Source organism: Lagopus leucura, unplaced genomic scaffold, assembly GCF_019238085.1.
Source record: "Lagopus leucura isolate 7727_CA_CO unplaced genomic scaffold, USGS_WTPT01 Super-Scaffold_100002, whole genome shotgun sequence".
In the NCBI taxonomy this organism is placed as follows: domain Eukaryota; kingdom Metazoa; phylum Chordata; class Aves; order Galliformes; family Phasianidae; genus Lagopus; species Lagopus leucura.
The window spans coordinates 43,790,742-43,807,090 of record NW_024962263.1 but is presented as its reverse complement, the minus strand read 5'-3'; the positions used below and the strand labels follow the sequence as shown (position 1 = coordinate 43,807,090).

The window sequence follows — 16,349 nt, the reverse complement described above, 5'->3', positions numbered from 1 at the left end:
TCTTAACAAATCCTCTGCTCCTGCACTGTTCTATTGCAATACATATATAACTTTATATTCCTGAACAGGTTGTTACAATAAGAAAACCTGTCCCAACTTAAAACATATCTGACCAGGCAGAAGGATATATTCTTCAACTTGTTTCCTGCATACTAAGAATGCTTGACTTTGAGGGGGGTCAGGTTGTTCACATGCAGCCTGCGTGCAAACACATCACACAGACAGGCACCTCTTTAAATAGGACAAAAAAGAGGAAGCATTTCTAGCAAACCTGGTCGTGTCTCAGCTACAACAGGATCAGTGATATCCGATGGTCTCCCAACACCAGCCTGGTTTGTCGCCCGCACACGGAACACATAGCTCACCCCTTCTGTTAGGCCAGCTATCTGCAGGAAGCAAACATATGCATGACTTATTACAAAACACCAATTTTAATTTCACACTTTTTACAGTACCAGTCTGGATGCTTGACAATCATATTTCCTTTATTTTTTATTTTGCTCTTTCTCCAGTTGGCAAATATTCCTTCCTCTTTTTTATTTTTCTTTTCTTTTTTTCAGTCCCAGAGAAGCATGACTGATATGTTTGATTTATGCTTTCCTTGTATGCATAGCTAACATTTAGACAGTGCCACAGCTGCTGTTGATTTATTTATAAAAGGAGCATTGTTATTTGAACAGGATGTTTTTAACTCGTGTCCATTAACCTCTAGAACAGCACAATCTTATACTGTAGATAAATTATCAGTAAAATGTCCCAGTCCCACTTCTACAGAGCCTGAAGGGCAGCTAACTGTATGGATCTTGTTCTACTCTCTTGAGCAATTGCAGTAACATTGTAACACCTGTAAATGCTCCTATAAAACATGCGTGAAAGTGAATGTCTTCCAAATGCTCTGGAAAGCATAGAAGTAGCAAATCCACTTCAGATGTATCTCTGAAATTGAAATACACTTGATTCCTTATTTAGAAGTCATTCCACAAAATCATGTGACATAATAGTGGGAAATGGTTGTGTTTTACATGCCATTAAATGTGTGGAGAGAGTAATTTGTATTTGAAAGAACCACATACCACATTATTTACAACATCCATTTTTGTGTAATGTTTTTGTGTAGCAATGCTCTTTGAGCTAGGAAATACCAGGGATGCCTACTGTGTTGTAAGAATAATATGCACTTTCAGCACAATTTCTATTTATTTATTTATTTATTTTTGACATATCAGATTATCTTCTAAGTTACTGCCTTGTCTGACTACACAGATTTCATACATGGGCGTCCCAGGCACAACATAGCCTGCTAAGTGTTTCAATAAATGCTACGCAGGACTATATTATCTGTGACTGACTTCTTTAAGATTATTCTGTTATATTTGTATTGAATCTCAAACTACTTTACCTTCAAGAATTTCTTTTGAAGTGGCTTCTCATTGACGCTTCTCCAACGTTCCTCCTTTGCTTCAGTTTCCTTCATATCAATGTAGTAACCAGCTATAGGACTACGACCAGTATAAACTGGTTCCTTCCACAGTAATACCAAAGAGTCCTTCCTAACTTCTGTGTACGTGACATCGTGAGGTGGCCCTGAAAGGTAAGAGTGAAAATTGGAATTGTGTTGTCAGAATAAAGACCAAAGGGATTAACGCATAAGACTTCAAAACACAAAATCAAACAACACATCGCACACCCAAAGCTGACACAGCAGGTGCAGTTCCATTGTATCAGATCTAGATGAGATATGAATACAATTCATACCTAATAAAAGAGTGGCCCTAAAAAACAATCCAAGTTTTTGAGATTTGGTATCTTAATCAAATATTTACGAACAAACAAAAATTACAAATAATCTCCCAAGCCAGGGAAATAAGTTAACTATTAAGCTAATGTGCTGCTCTAAGGACAGTTTTAAAGTCCACTGGAGCCAATGGAGATTGTTTTCAATAATTTCAGTGAGTGTTAGAAGGTCAGAGATCTGGCCTTGAAGTAATATATGATACACGACGGATACACGAAGGGATACAAGGACTCTCTGCCTTCTCTGTTAGACAGGTTTTTATATTTATCACTTAAACTAAGGAGCACAGTGGCAGACACAGTACAAAAACAAAGCAGTAAAAATAAAGAAAATACAAGCTACTTGTAAAATGCTACTGGTTATGTGGGCATTGCTTAATTCATCAATATAAGTACATTAAAAGAATGTGATGAAGGCACAGGCCTCGGTATATACTTCAGCACCCACTGACTGCCCTAGAAACAAGACATTGAGAACTTAGACTATTTGTTCCAGAGCACCCTGTGGGTGGCAGTAACCTTTGTGTTACACTCAGGATCCTACCAGGTACAGCAATGGTCCATTCTTCACATTTGAAGGGCTTGCTGGGCAGGGAGGGTGTTCCAACCCCAGCCAGGTTAGCAGCAGCCACCTGGAACTGGTACACCATGTTTTCCTTCAGGTTTTCAATCTGCAGATCCAACAAAATAATACTTATTAACTTTGGATTAAGGCCTTAGGAGAAAGTCACTATCATCTAATACATGAACGTGCTTTGAAGTGCCTGAAGAGATGAAAGCTTTATTGATATCACACATATCCTGGCTTTCCCTCTAAGCCGTGACATAGCATATGTGAGCATTCTCAGTATGCTCAGATCTTAAAACTATTCCTATTGAAAGACTTTGGTAGTCGGGGAGGGAGCAGGATATTGCTCAACAGTTATACTGATCTGTTTCATGATAGGCAGCAAGTTCACTTAAGTCAAGAGTTGTCCTTGTAGCAGGGTGAAATTCAGTCCTGGCATTCCTTTTCAATTGCAAAGCAGCTCAGATAGATTGTAGCTAGCACTACAACACTTCTAAACTGGCCTTTAGAAACTAATCACAAAACCCAGCTTGCACAGAGCTGGTTCCAGTACCAGCAAGCACTCGAGTAGGAATGCCAGTTGTTTTGAGGGCCTGACTTCCAAAAATCCAGCCTATGCCTAGAGGAATTAATTCACAGATTATGGTTGGTGCCAGAATAACAGACAAGTTTACAAATAATTGTAGAGAGAAGAATTTAATGGAGTTAACTAAATAGTACTGTCCCCAGGCTTCTCTATTCTTTAGTGAGCTATTTGTTAAATGAGGATTTATGTAATAAGGTGAACAGAAGAGCATCAGTGTGGTAAATGTTGCACTAAATGTATACATAAAACCTCTATGAACAGACTATTTCCATTACTTTGAGACAAACACTAACAAGGAAGCTGGTAGAATGACAAAGTATTTCATGGTACCACAGAATTCCTGCAGTACAGGAAGCTGCAGTTTCAATAACATATTAACCATATGACATGAAACCACTGTTTTAATACCATCTGTTAAAGTTCTCTGATGTCACAGCTACCACTAAAATAATGTCTATCACTTCTGTACCACCTTTCAAGCAAGATAAACCTTAGAGGAAGGACAAATATGTTTACTATGATCCTTAGTATAATTTTGGTATGTTTCCATGAGAAGTTAGCAGAAATATGCACCTTGGATATAATGCTCTGAAAAATCAATCCGTGCACTAAATCACATTACCATCCTAATCTGACTTTGAGAACTCTTTTGGAAATACAGTTTGCACCCTCAGCAATAGCAGAAGTGGATCTCTTACCCTGTATGCCCTCTCGCTAACGGCTTTAATGTTGGCCTCCCTCCATTTCCCAGGAACTCCACCAATCACTTCACGGTAGTTCACGTAGTAGCCAGTAATTTCAGTTCCCCCAGTGGCTTTGGGTTGTTTCCATCCTAACACCATGGAGTCCCGAACACTCTCAAGGACCGTGATGTCATATGGTGGAGACGGAGCAGCTGTTTCAACATGAATAACATGTAAGTAGGAAGTAATGTCTCAATAGCCAGACAGGCATCTGGTTACCGTATTCAGGTGGCCCCCATCCTGCATTTCCAAGTTAGGAAAATACTTGTGCAGCCAAGGGGAGTTCTGCTGGAATGAGAAATGAAGGATAAAAGCTTCCATAAAGCAAACATGAAAATCCAAATGGCATAAGAATTAATTTTCAAGATCATTGGGTTTTGAGAAGCAAGCTGATACACAGTGAGAGAATGTGTTGCAATTGCAGCTCTGATGTAAGTGATCATGAACTTGTCTAAAACCGTGATAAATGAGGAACTAAAATTATCATTACAAGAAAAGTAAAATGTTAGAGATGCAATGATTTGTTTTCTTTTGCTGAAAGCAAATCCTTTTTCACACATATAATAATTGTTGTAATTCCTTTTTTCCTATTAAGGCCCACATTCTTCCCTTCACAGAATGCCAGTTATCTGTTTATTACTATTATTGTTATTAAATTTACACACCATGTAGATTTTATCATTGCACCCTTCATCTTACCTTAAGGAAGTAAGCATGATCATAGGCACTGTAGGCTGACTGAAAATGGAACATGTCTGTTACTGGAACTTACTTTACAAAATTTGCTGCATTATCCACTTTTTTTTTTTATATATATAATTACAACAAAAGAGAAATAATTAACTTCTCCCAACCCATTTTCTTACAATGCCCTCTCCATACGTATTGGGGAAACATTTGCCCACACTTAGATATCACGTACTGGTGAAAAGCCCTGTCTGTCACCTTCCAAATTTGATGGAAATCTCACATCACATACTTTTGTCTTTGGTATTCTATCACAGCGTTAGCTGCCCCCAGGTGCAGCCCTGTATCTTGTTTGCTGTTCAGAGCTTTGAACAAGCTTTTTTCAGTCTCACTTCATGAATCTCCCATGGCATGGGAAGTAAACTAAATTCATTCACTGGCCAAGTACCAAGACTTAAATGAAATTCAAGCTCCATATTTCTTAGGCTCAATGGGTGTTTAGGTGTTGACAACATAAAATGTGATTTTGTCCACGTGTCTTCAACTTGATAGGTTTCCCTCATTACAGATAACCATCAGTCAGAGATATAATGCAATGTTCATTAGCACCGCATCTCAGAGGATAAGCCGTAGCTTAGGCACAAATCCACAAAGGATCTTCACACATCTTTGCACAACGCAGATCTTCATACTTACCGTTGTAATCAGATTTTGTTTCCTCCACACATACGTAACCCAGAAACTACGTAACAAGACTTCTGACAGAGAACAAATTACTGATGTGGTGTAGACATACTATACGGGATATATTAGTATATACTCCAGACAACCTATTACATTAGTGAAGGAGTAGACGTTTCACTTTCAATAGCCAATAGATTTGTGTAATGGTCTCTGATAACAAACATTAGATACACGACTTCCATTTGACTTGAGCACATAGTTACTATGACTGCTGGAAGATGCACCACTGGAGAGAACGTTCCCTTGTGGTGTAGCTGAGTGCAGGTTGCAGCCATCCCAGGTGGATGTACCAAAGCAGTGAAAGCTATATATTTATTAATTCTCACCTATATCTTTCTTCTTTTTCATTTTTTCCATTGTCAAAGGATCCCCGGGTCGAGACTTACTTGCCTGCTTAGCAACGATTTTTTGTGGTGCAGATGTGATAACGTCCTTAACCATTTCTTTCAAGTTATTGTCTCCTGTACTCCCCAGTTTGTCAGAGCTACTGGGTAGCGGGTCTCTATTAAATTTAGCATTGCGTTTTAGCAAAGCATCTGTGTCAAAGATAGGCTGGGAGGACTCATGCATGCCTTCCCAGCTGGTAGTGCAGTCTGTTAGTCCATCAGCTTTACCACTCAGTTCAGGACACACACCATGAAGCAATCCTCCCCCTATAATTGCCAGAAAATAGTAAAGACATTTTGAATTAGAATACATTATTTTTTCATCATTTACTCAACAGAGCATAAAATGCAGACAGTGAACAGTACAAAGAAACCACGACAAATCATTGTTCTTATGGACAAAAAGCTACACTTGGACTCACAAAAATTTGAAATGCGTAGAATATCTCTCAACATCCTCACGAGTTATTTTCTTTTAATGACATCTAATTTTCAGAGCAGAATAAATATGGAAAGTTAGTGTTAATCTTCATTTTCTATAATTATTTTACTATTGGATCTTCCAAGTCATATTTTTATTCTTTTAAAAAGATCTTACAAAATTACCAAGGAGCACATTTCTCTGCTCTAGGGTTGAGTTTTGTGATTCTGATATAGATAACAGTGAGGATGTTGAGACAAACAGTTTGTTCTAGCCCAATGATCTCATTAATCTGTATGGATTAGTTCATGCAGTGGCAAACAGAAATAATTCATCAACAAAGGAAGAACACACAGGGTTATAGAAAGTTTGCAAGAAGCACACTAGAAGTACATTTATTATTAGGTTTAGGTGTGAAAACACATTTCTAAGGAGCTGACTATATGTAGGATGGTGTGTGTTAGAGGCAATAAATACCACATTAGAGGATCAGAATGACATTCCTTCTTCCTGGATGATTATAAAGTGTAATTGGCAGTGCCCTCCTACAGCGGTTCACAAGAAACACGTGAAGAAATCTGAATGGTGAACAGTCTACAAGGCTGCAGTGACTGTTAAAGTGTGGCTATGATGCAAAATGTAAGAGCTACAGGTAAAGTATCATTTGTGGACAGCACTGTAAACCAGGATAATTAGTTATCAATAGATGTTGAAAACATCTTTACTTAAATATACATATAGAGAGGGAGAGATTTACCATTGAACAAAGCAATAGGAAACAACTTACCAATGGCTGCTTGCACTTCTATAGGCTCTGAATCCTGGGAAAATTCACTGAGTCCAGCTGCATTAACAGCCCTGACTCTGAAAATGTACTTCTCACCATTGACAAGCCCATGGCAAATGAATCTAAAACAAACCAGCAAATGAATTATTAGAGTATTATGAAGAAAATAAAAATCTTAAGGGGTGTAGAAGAAGCGTTTCTTCCGTAAAATTTATTCTGGTTTCTGAAAATTGAGGTTAAAATATGAACCCAGTAATTATATGAAGGTCAGAGAAAGCAGAATGAAGTATCTAAGAACCTACTTCCTGCAAATAGAATGTCTGAACTCACATATTTTATACAGACCCTTTTTTACCAATACTCTTTCCCACCTAAGACTATACAAGTTCCTGTGTTACAGAAGGGTCTATATTACTTTCGCTGGTATATAAGATTCATCCTTCCTAATGGAAACAGTGGAAAAATCTGCAGAGATGAGGTCTGCATTTGCCTGTGGGATTCATTCATTACATAAGCAGAAGACAGCTGTAACACAAGTCCCCATCGTTCACATCCAATCAGAAATGAAAAACTGCAGTGTACACAGAAATCACAGGACGTTTAGCAAGACCCCCCAAAAATGTCCAAACTTTTATGGTACTTCCATTATTCTAAGTCAGACAAGCTATTTTATTGGTATAGTTTTTCAGCTGTATTATATAATGTTTACATTTTAAAAAATCACGTTTTTTTCAAGTTGTTCCCCCTTAAAAGAACCACACAATTCCTCAAGACATAAAATGTTTCTTTTGGAAAATAAACAAACAAACAAACAAAGTGTTTCGTAAAATGTTTTAACATATTATTTAATATGTACTTTAAGTGTATTTTATTTCATGTTCTTTTCATTATATACTTCACAATGTTATATTCTTACATTATATGCAATAATATAAGCAGAAAAATAGCATCGAAAATATAAAACATATTCCCAAAATTTTACTTCAGGGAAAAAAAATGAAACCTGAAATTTTCAGGACAGAACTTACATCACTCATTCCTCCAGACTTTTCCAAAGCATTACCCTTCACCTGGACATTCACAGCAAGCGAATTTCAAAACATCAAAATGTACTGCATCCAGTAAACTATGAGCTACAGCTAATGCTTTGAAATTGTATCAGTCACAATAATATTAGATAACACACAGCCTGTGCCTGTCTGTATCATGCATCACATTGCATAGAATAAAAATGCAGTGATAAGAGCAAAAGCAGTGTATTTATGTAGCAGTATAAAGTAATTCAAATCAATATTCTTATTTTTAAGCTGAATAAAGATCGCATTTTATGTTCTGAAACAAGAAAACAGCATGAAGCCTCATCAAGACTTTATGTAGCCATAATAAAAATAACAGTGATCCAGAACATTCTATGATTCTATAATTTTACGATATGAGAGCTTAGAATATTGGCACAAGTGGCTTATGAGCATCCATTAACATCTTGATAATTGCAAGTAACAGAGCAGTTAGAAAGTAATATTGTTGGCATGAAATAGTCTACATTTCCTCCTGACATGCTAGATACACAGGCCCAGAAATGTTTACAGCAGTCTTCCAACTGAAGGATTTTGCTTTCAAACATGATGTAGTTCAGTTTTCCACATTTGTAAGTTCACTCATTCCTCATTGTACCATTTCTCATCAAACTGATGGATACAACAGCTAGTGAGTTGTTTCTCTTCACTGCCAGTATCCATATTTCCACCACACCCCGTGACTACTTGTTTTCAGTACAAGGTTGATTATAAATTACTTTTGGAAAAGAACCACATTGAAATATGTTTTTATAACATCTTACAAGAGTGTAAGAGTGATTTCAGCCTCTGCTGGCTACCAAAGAACAATTACTACTACTTGTACTATGAACATCTGAAAACACATAAAAGCAATCAACCAAAAAAACACCAAATAAAAACCAAAACCAAACCAAACCAAAAAAAAAAAAAAAAAAAAAAAACCAAAAACCATAACAACCATCTAGTGACCACAATCTCCATGTTTTAAAATCCATTACCTTGTGCCTTTGACTGGATTGTTGTTGCATGGTTCCCAATGACCAGATCCAACCACACTTGACTCGATGTAATATCCAACCAATTCCTTGGCATCTGGGGGTTCTGTCCAAGTGACAACAACGGAGGTATCTGTGTTTCTAGTTGGCATAATACGGCCAGGAGGTTTGGGAATATCTGGGGAGGATAAGCAGAAATAAATTAATGACCATCCAGAAAAAAAAAAATCACCAAAAAAAAGTGACATTCCAATCATGATTGTTTTAGCACTGATAATACACAGTGCAGTGCACAGAAGAAGTTAGAAAGCAATGCCCATATCAAATAGCAAAACACACCTTCAGTATTTTTTGAAGAGAACTGTTTTACTCTTCTTAATGAATGTAGTTTATATAAATCAAACTGAGGTGAAATGAGACAACCTGGGAATTTGGTTCAAATCTGCATTGGAGTTCTGGAAGAAAATGCCAATGTAGACAAAGCTACTATGCAACTAATAGACAAGTAACTAATTCTTTGTTGTGGGGAACATCAGGGACTTTTTTCCAGTAGAAATAGTTTCTGCATCCATATAAATATTAAATCTTTCACATTTGTTTGATTTGGCAAACGAGGAAGGTTAAACTCTGCTCATGTCTGGGCTTATGTTCAATATGGTCTCCAAAACAGAACTGTTTTGTACTTTATTGAGCTGTCATTTTCTTCCATTGTTTGCAGCCTTTGTGGTTCTTGATATCATTATTTGCAGCTTAACTCCTTCAGTTTGTATCTGCCATTTGACCCTACATTAAATGTTTGACAACCCAATCCAAAATTATCTTAGCTGAAGGGAATACATCACTGACCACTCTTCATTTTCCAGTTAGAAGCTGAGCAGCTATCGTCAGGCAAAACAACCACATAGCAAACTGAAAAGATACCATGAAGAGAACTTAGTACTTATGATCACTCACCAAGTTTGTCATCCACCACAGTGGCTTCAGTTGCTTCTGAAGGCTCACCGATTCCAGCTGAATTGCAACAGCGAACCCGGAAGCAATAGGATTTGCCTTCAGACAAATCAAAAACTGCAAAGCGAGGGGACTTCACAGGGATCTCGGTGTTCACCCTTTGCCAGTCCTCTGTGCCAGCAATGCACTGCAGTCAAACACCCAGAAACAACATTTTGAACAAAACTCTCTCAACACAGAGTCTAACCTGACAAGGCCTCCTACCTGGACCATGAAAGGTATGTCTGCTATGGAGAAGAGGGAGTCATGTCCCTGGTTTTAGCCACTCCACTGTGTAAGTGTATTTCAAAGCTTATTAATCTGCCAGATGTCCAGTCACTCCATAAATCACACATACAAGCTTACTGTTCTCAATATACCAAAGCTAAACAACTCTCCACAGCAAGGAATTGTCATTTTTTAACTGCATTCAGCTCTTCATCTTACTCCCCAGACCATTTTCAACAGAAGTTCTGCAGACATTCAACACCATCCACATGAACACATTGCTTCTAAATGCTGTTGTGTCACTCCTGAGGATGTTTTTGAGGTGGCTTCCAGGAATAATGAAGATGTGCATTCAATTTGTGAATTGCTTTTGTTTCTGTGGCTGGAAGTTCTACTTACCATGGTTACTTATACTGTTAATATTAGTAATTAATTATTGTCTTGCATTAAGAATAATTTCAAGGAATATCCAGATTTCTGTGAGATTTCAAATACTCAGAGAAACTTTACCTAAATATGTGACATTAATGTTCAGTATTCTGCATGCAGTAGGTTGTCAAAAAAATCAAAATAGACTATATTACATGGAAACTCAAAATTAATGTATTCACCCTCTGTAAGTCTGTTGCTAAGTGAAATTCCTTTCTTTAGACCAGATTACATTAGAGAGATGAAAAACATGAAATGGGAAGATATTTATGCCTCTCATGATGACAGCTCTAGAGTGATAAGAAAAAGCATTGATAACAAGTTTGTGGGAGTCATGAGGTACTAGTAAAATGGTGAAGATGGTGAAGATATTTCTGGGCTGGTAACCATGCAAAGAAGAGCTCAGAAAAGGACACTGAAACAAAAAGTGATTCGGTTCTAGAAAATAAATTTTGTCAACTTAGTTGAGGTGGTTAAGTACAATTGAAAGCCAATATAGAGGATAAATGAAGAAAAGCAGCTGGAGAAGCACACCACCCACTGCCTTATTGTGATCACATCCACTGGTTGGTCTCCAGAAACATTTAGCAAGTGTTGATGAATGACAGTGGGAGGAATGACACACCTTTGCTTCATACACACTTCCATGTCAGATACCAATTTGTCAGACTGCCCCTCTGCTGCCATCTGTCATGTGGCAACAAAATGCAATGGAATATTGGTAGGAAGGTTCAACCTCTACTGCCATATCACCAACATCCACCACTGATGTCACTGGCCAACATCATAAAATAGGAGGCATTACTTTTGTAGCAGCCCTCAGACAAATCATATACATACAACTGTGACTTTGCACTGTGCTTACTCACTACAGTGAGTTTGTCAGCCTATCCACCCTATGGCAGGTCAATGACACAGTTCAGGAAACTATATTACAGTTTGAGACACATTCTTCAACCATTCTTATAAATCTCTGTCTTAGTAGTTTATCTTAATCTAATAATTACATTAATGAAGTTCTAATCCTAGCTTGAAAGTGGAAATGAAATTTCAGCAAAGATAACGTTAAAGAAGATTGCTGTATCGTGATTCTGATTTTCTCTGATTTTACCTTTTCCACAAAATACATGATACCCTCATGGCCCCGCTGTCCAGGAGGTTTCCAGCTCAACACAACATAGTTCTTGGTAGCTTCAATAACTTGGAGGTCTGTAGGTGGACCAGGAATGACACCCTCTGAAATACAGTGGAGAAGAGTAGAAAACGGAAACGAGTGTGAATTTCTTCACATTTGCATCAGAAACACTACTATGATTAAAGTATAGAACAAGCATTAATACACTTTAGCACTCAATGTTTTTGGAAAACTTAGGGTTTAAAGTTATCTAAATACCAGTATTAAATGTCCTTAGTTTAATGCTAAGCATGTTTGTTTATTACATCCTGAATAATGAAACCTCACCTAAAGCTGGAGCTGTTCAAGGCTGAGTGACTCTAAGAACAATTCTAAGAACTTTGAGCGTGTGCCAAAGTCCACTGAACTCAATGGAAGCTTTCCTAGTTACTCAGCCAGGCTTTTGTAGGCAAAAGGGCTGTGTTTACCTGCAGGTTCTTCCTCAGTGACAATAATCTGTCCTGTCCAAGGAGCGGAAGGGTGACCTGAAACAGATGCAAGAGAGATCATGCAAATGAGTCTTCAGGAACTTCTGAAATGATGAGAAAACCAACAAAACTGTCATTTGCAAGCTTCATATGAGCTCCATTCCTGGTGACTACTCATGTAAGGGTGCTCAAAACTAGTTTTAAGGCTTGAATATTGAAAGCAGTTCTGCAATCAATATATCAAGAAATATTTAGTTCACTGAGACACTCCTTCCTGAAATTTCTCTGAAGTCACTTAAGTGACAAGTAGAGGTATTTGGCTCACTCAGTTCATCTGTTTTAGAGAATTCACTTCCACTTTATTTTTCCTGCTACGTTCATTTAGTTTAACAGCCTGCTCATTAAAGGAAGAGCCAAACTCCTGCAGGCTGCTCGTTCTCTCCTTTTAATCCACTTTCCTTCACATTATCAGCTTTCAAAGCAAGGGCCATTGTCACATGAATGTCATATGTCACAGGAAGTACTTGGCCTGACTTAACATACCCACGCGATATGGTTTGGGTAGCTTTCTCTGTGCCTTAGCATTATCATGTTATCACAGCTATGTATCAAGCTATTAACCAGAACAACCTATTTTCAGAGATAATCTTCACAGCTACTGTTCTCCACTTCAAAGTTTCACTTTTCATTGGCTGATTTGCTTTGGAAGTGTGAGCAAAGATTGAACAGAGGTTTGTGACAGTGAAAATGAGGGGATACAATGGGAATAGGCCACCGAGATCAGACTCCCTCTTTGGAGACAGCTTCCAGTCCTTCCAGTGAAAAGAAAAAGCCACCGTAACTGGGGTTTCACATTTCTGACACGGTATTTCCCTGTGGTGATAAACCTGCTTCCTCCAGCCTTCTGTTTTTTTTTTTCAATGGAAACCTCGATCATCTGATAGCTGTCTGTACCTTACAGTGCTGAAACAGTAAGACATGCAAGTTGGGACTATTGGTGACCTGTAGCTTTGCATACAATACCCCTTTCACATGAGTAGAAATAAATGAATTTTAGGCATATTATTTTGGCATATGGGTAGAGAAAGGGATTTTGAAGCAAATTCCTCATCAAAGCCTTTGCTTCTGGGATATCACCCAGACACAGGAAAAATATCCTTGGCCTGTAAAATGTTAACTGCCATAGAGGCAGTTGGAGAGGTTGGGTTCAATAATCTGTTGGGTTGCCCTGATATTTTGCTGATATTACTGCAAGACTTCAGTCATCACATGGGCTGTGGCACAGAGAGAGGCTATTCGCAGGGTCTGCTTGGCTATTTTGTTGGTTGAACAAAAACAAGCCTCAGGCAATTTACTCTCCTGTGCCCTTTCCCGTCTCCCTGCAAGTTCAGAACGCAGTGCTGCTGCCAGCAAAAGCTGTTAGAGCTGTTGGAACTCTCTGCGCAAAGAGCACTGAGATGATTCCTTCTTGGCAAATGTGCCTCCAAAGATTTTGTTTTTGAATTGCTCCCTCTAGTGGGATTCCAAAGAGTAAATAGAGTCAGACTTCTTTTTTCTTTTTTTTTTTTTTTCTTCAAGTTATGACTTCTTAAATCTCTCAGACAAGCTGCAAGAAGGACACCTTACTTCTCAGTCTGGCTCTGTCTGCGGGATCCAGGGCAGCCACAGGCTCTGACACACGGGATGGTAGGCTAACACCAGCTCTGTTCACCGCTCGGACTCGGAAGATGTAGGAGCGGCCCTCGATTAAACCAGTGACAGGAAAACGAGCAAACTTCACCGGAGTCTCATTGCATTGGGTCCAGTGGGTGGTGCCAACCTCACACCTGCAAAACACAAACAGGATAAGTGGTCCTGGGAAGGGAAAAACACAAGCTCAGGGCACCCACCCCTCAGAGCTCCATTCATGTTCATTGGCTGCACATTCCCAGCTTCTTCAGCAGTGCTGTCTTCCGGTGACACAGAAGCAGCTGCAGGAGAGGGGTCAGGGCTGTAGGGCCATCTGGGAATGTGCTAAATCCCTTGCAGCTGTGCTTCTTCTTTCCTGAACTGAAGAGGGGACATGGGCATAACTCATTTCAAACTGTTCAAACCCTTCAAAGCATGCTCTGGGACTCCTGGGGTGTGTCGGCTTCAGCATATTTGAAGGGATGTGAAATACATGGATCCTCTGCAGTTGCCAGAAGAAGAGTTCATCATCTGTGATGAACCCAGCTCTCAGACGTCTGTGACAACAACTGAAGTTGGACGCTCAGTAACATAGTTATGTTATCCCACCACAGTGTGGTGGGATTCCATTTTCATACAGAATCACAGAGTCATTCAGGTTGGAAAAGACCAAGCATCAACCCACCCCCACCATGCCCACTGACCACGTCCCTCAGTGCCACATCCACACAATTCTTGAACACCTCCAGAGCTGGTGACCCCACCACCTCCCTGAGCAGCCTGTGCCACTGCCTGACCACTCTTTCTGAGAAGAATTTTTCCTAATATCCAACTGAACCTCCCCTCGCACAATTTGAGGCCATCTTTTTAGAACTACATATTTCCAAATCTTACTGTTGAAGAGAAAAATATGTAAATGTAATTTGCATTAAGCTTATGAACTTAATTGCTCAAAAAACAACAGCATGTAAGAGAAGTCCAAGTCCCTCCGAAATCACATTTTGCTTTCTGGTACATAGTAAATGTTTGGCTGCAGGAGGGAGAGCACTGATATGGGTAGAGCTAATCCTGAGAGCCCCCAGCACCACAGTGTCCTGAGGCCTCTTGAGCCTCATAGGAATAAGTAAGGGCTGAGCAGCATCTCACATAATCATTTCTACGTATTTACATGAAGCAGGCCTTTATTATTCTCATTATAGTTATATCAGGCCCAACCAGCTTAAAAAGGCATTATTTTTGTAGCCAGCAATAAGAGTGAAAATAAAAATGACCACTTTATCTCATGCTCTGAAATGTGCTTTTAGGTTTTTGAGTTGAAATGCGCAGCAATACAAATTTTCCACATCAGCATGCTTGCTGACCTGTCAATGAAGTATCCTAGGATGGGGTTTCCTCCATCAACAGCTGGCTGCTTCCAGGACACAATGACATAATCCTTGTTGGCATCTAAGCACTTCACATCCAGCGGTGCGCCAGGGGCTCCTGGGATCTCAGCATCAGCATCTATGAGGATGGAGACACAGATTTCCTGATATGAAACAAAGTTCTTCCATAATTATTTTTTAAGGACAAAACTCTACTCCTGCAGAGTCAAGAAAAAGCTTCAAAAACTATTTGTTTTTATATTGGTGGTATCTTTTCAGGTTTTGACTTTTGCAGCATTTACAAATGCATTTACAGCATATTGTAAACATAATTGATCTAGGCATTTTTAACACATATTAGTATTGTGGATTCTAATGAGGTAGCTGCCAGAGGCACAGCCAAAGTGCATGAAAATTTGGAAGACTGTTTACCTTCAATGTTACTTAGGAGATTAGGCTGACATTTTGTCTTGCAGTCATGCAATGGCTCAGTCACAAGGTTTTGTCTCAGGATATACAGCACTGTGATCTCACTCACTGCCATACACCTCCATGGAAATACTGACCATGGAAATATTGACACAGCTCTGACCCCACCCTTCAGATCTCATCTGCCCCTACAGTAAGAGCTGGGAGGCAAAACCTCTTCTCTTCAATCCTTTGTGTCATTTTTGTTGTTGTTGTTTTTTTCCCAAGGTCATCCTCTGGAACGATCAGCCTTGTTAAACTACTATTTGCTGGACACTCAGACACACAACAAAGACATCTGCTGAAGAAAAGACCAATCTGAACCCTGGTTTATTTTTCAAATGAATGAAATACCTTCACACATAGTCTTTCATTGTTTGGCTTGGGATGGACATGATCTGAAAAGGTATCAAAACCCTTTGAAGTTGAATTACACCACAGATTTTGGAATATATCTTTCCTTAGGATGAGTATATTGTTTCTTGTGAGCATTTGTCACAAGTATGAGATTGTTGGTGTCAAAGGGCCCAGACTCTACCATCAGCTTCCAGACAAATCTTACCCAAAGCTTAAAAATCAGAGCATAGTGATGGGAACTGGTAAATACTCTGTTTACACAGTCATAATTCAGCTTGAGTGATGTAGCAATTTTCTTGTAGGGCAAAATAACTCTTGCAAAAAGATTATATGAAAGATTTTTAAAGAAGAGAGATCTTTTCTCTATAGAGCAGAGTTTCTACAGTCACAAGTAACGTTCAAGCCTCACTACTTCTAAAGACAATCTGACTTAAGACAAGACAGCTGTACATATCTAAAGAAAAATGTTTTGCT

At 38.8% G+C, this 16,349-nt stretch overlaps 1 protein-coding gene across 5 annotated transcripts in view; it reads right to left on the bottom strand.

The window, feature by feature from the left end:
- MYOM1 (myomesin 1) overlaps nucleotides 1-16,349 on the bottom strand; it is a 77,154-nt gene that overhangs the window by 32,419 nt on the left and 28,386 nt on the right. For 2 of the 5 annotated variants that reach the window (XM_042869617.1, XM_042869618.1), the window contains exons 11-22: nucleotides 15,048-15,189; nucleotides 13,645-13,844; nucleotides 12,019-12,075; nucleotides 11,528-11,652; nucleotides 9,724-9,907; nucleotides 8,773-8,947; nucleotides 6,717-6,838; nucleotides 5,449-5,775; nucleotides 3,647-3,843; nucleotides 2,339-2,465; nucleotides 1,400-1,584; nucleotides 272-386 (exon numbers count right to left, since the gene is read on the bottom strand). In XM_042869617.1, coding sequence (XP_042725551.1) covers nucleotides 272-386; nucleotides 1,400-1,584; nucleotides 2,339-2,465; nucleotides 3,647-3,843; nucleotides 5,449-5,775; nucleotides 6,717-6,838; nucleotides 8,773-8,947; nucleotides 9,724-9,907; nucleotides 11,528-11,652; nucleotides 12,019-12,075; nucleotides 13,645-13,844; nucleotides 15,048-15,189 — 1,956 coding nt within the window. The remainder of the gene's footprint in view (nucleotides 1-271; nucleotides 387-1,399; nucleotides 1,585-2,338; nucleotides 2,466-3,646; nucleotides 3,844-5,448; nucleotides 5,776-6,716; nucleotides 6,839-8,772; nucleotides 8,948-9,723; nucleotides 9,908-11,527; nucleotides 11,653-12,018; nucleotides 12,076-13,644; nucleotides 13,845-15,047; nucleotides 15,190-16,349) is intronic. The other 3 variants (XM_042869620.1, XM_042869621.1, XM_042869619.1) reach the window with 2 other exon arrangements.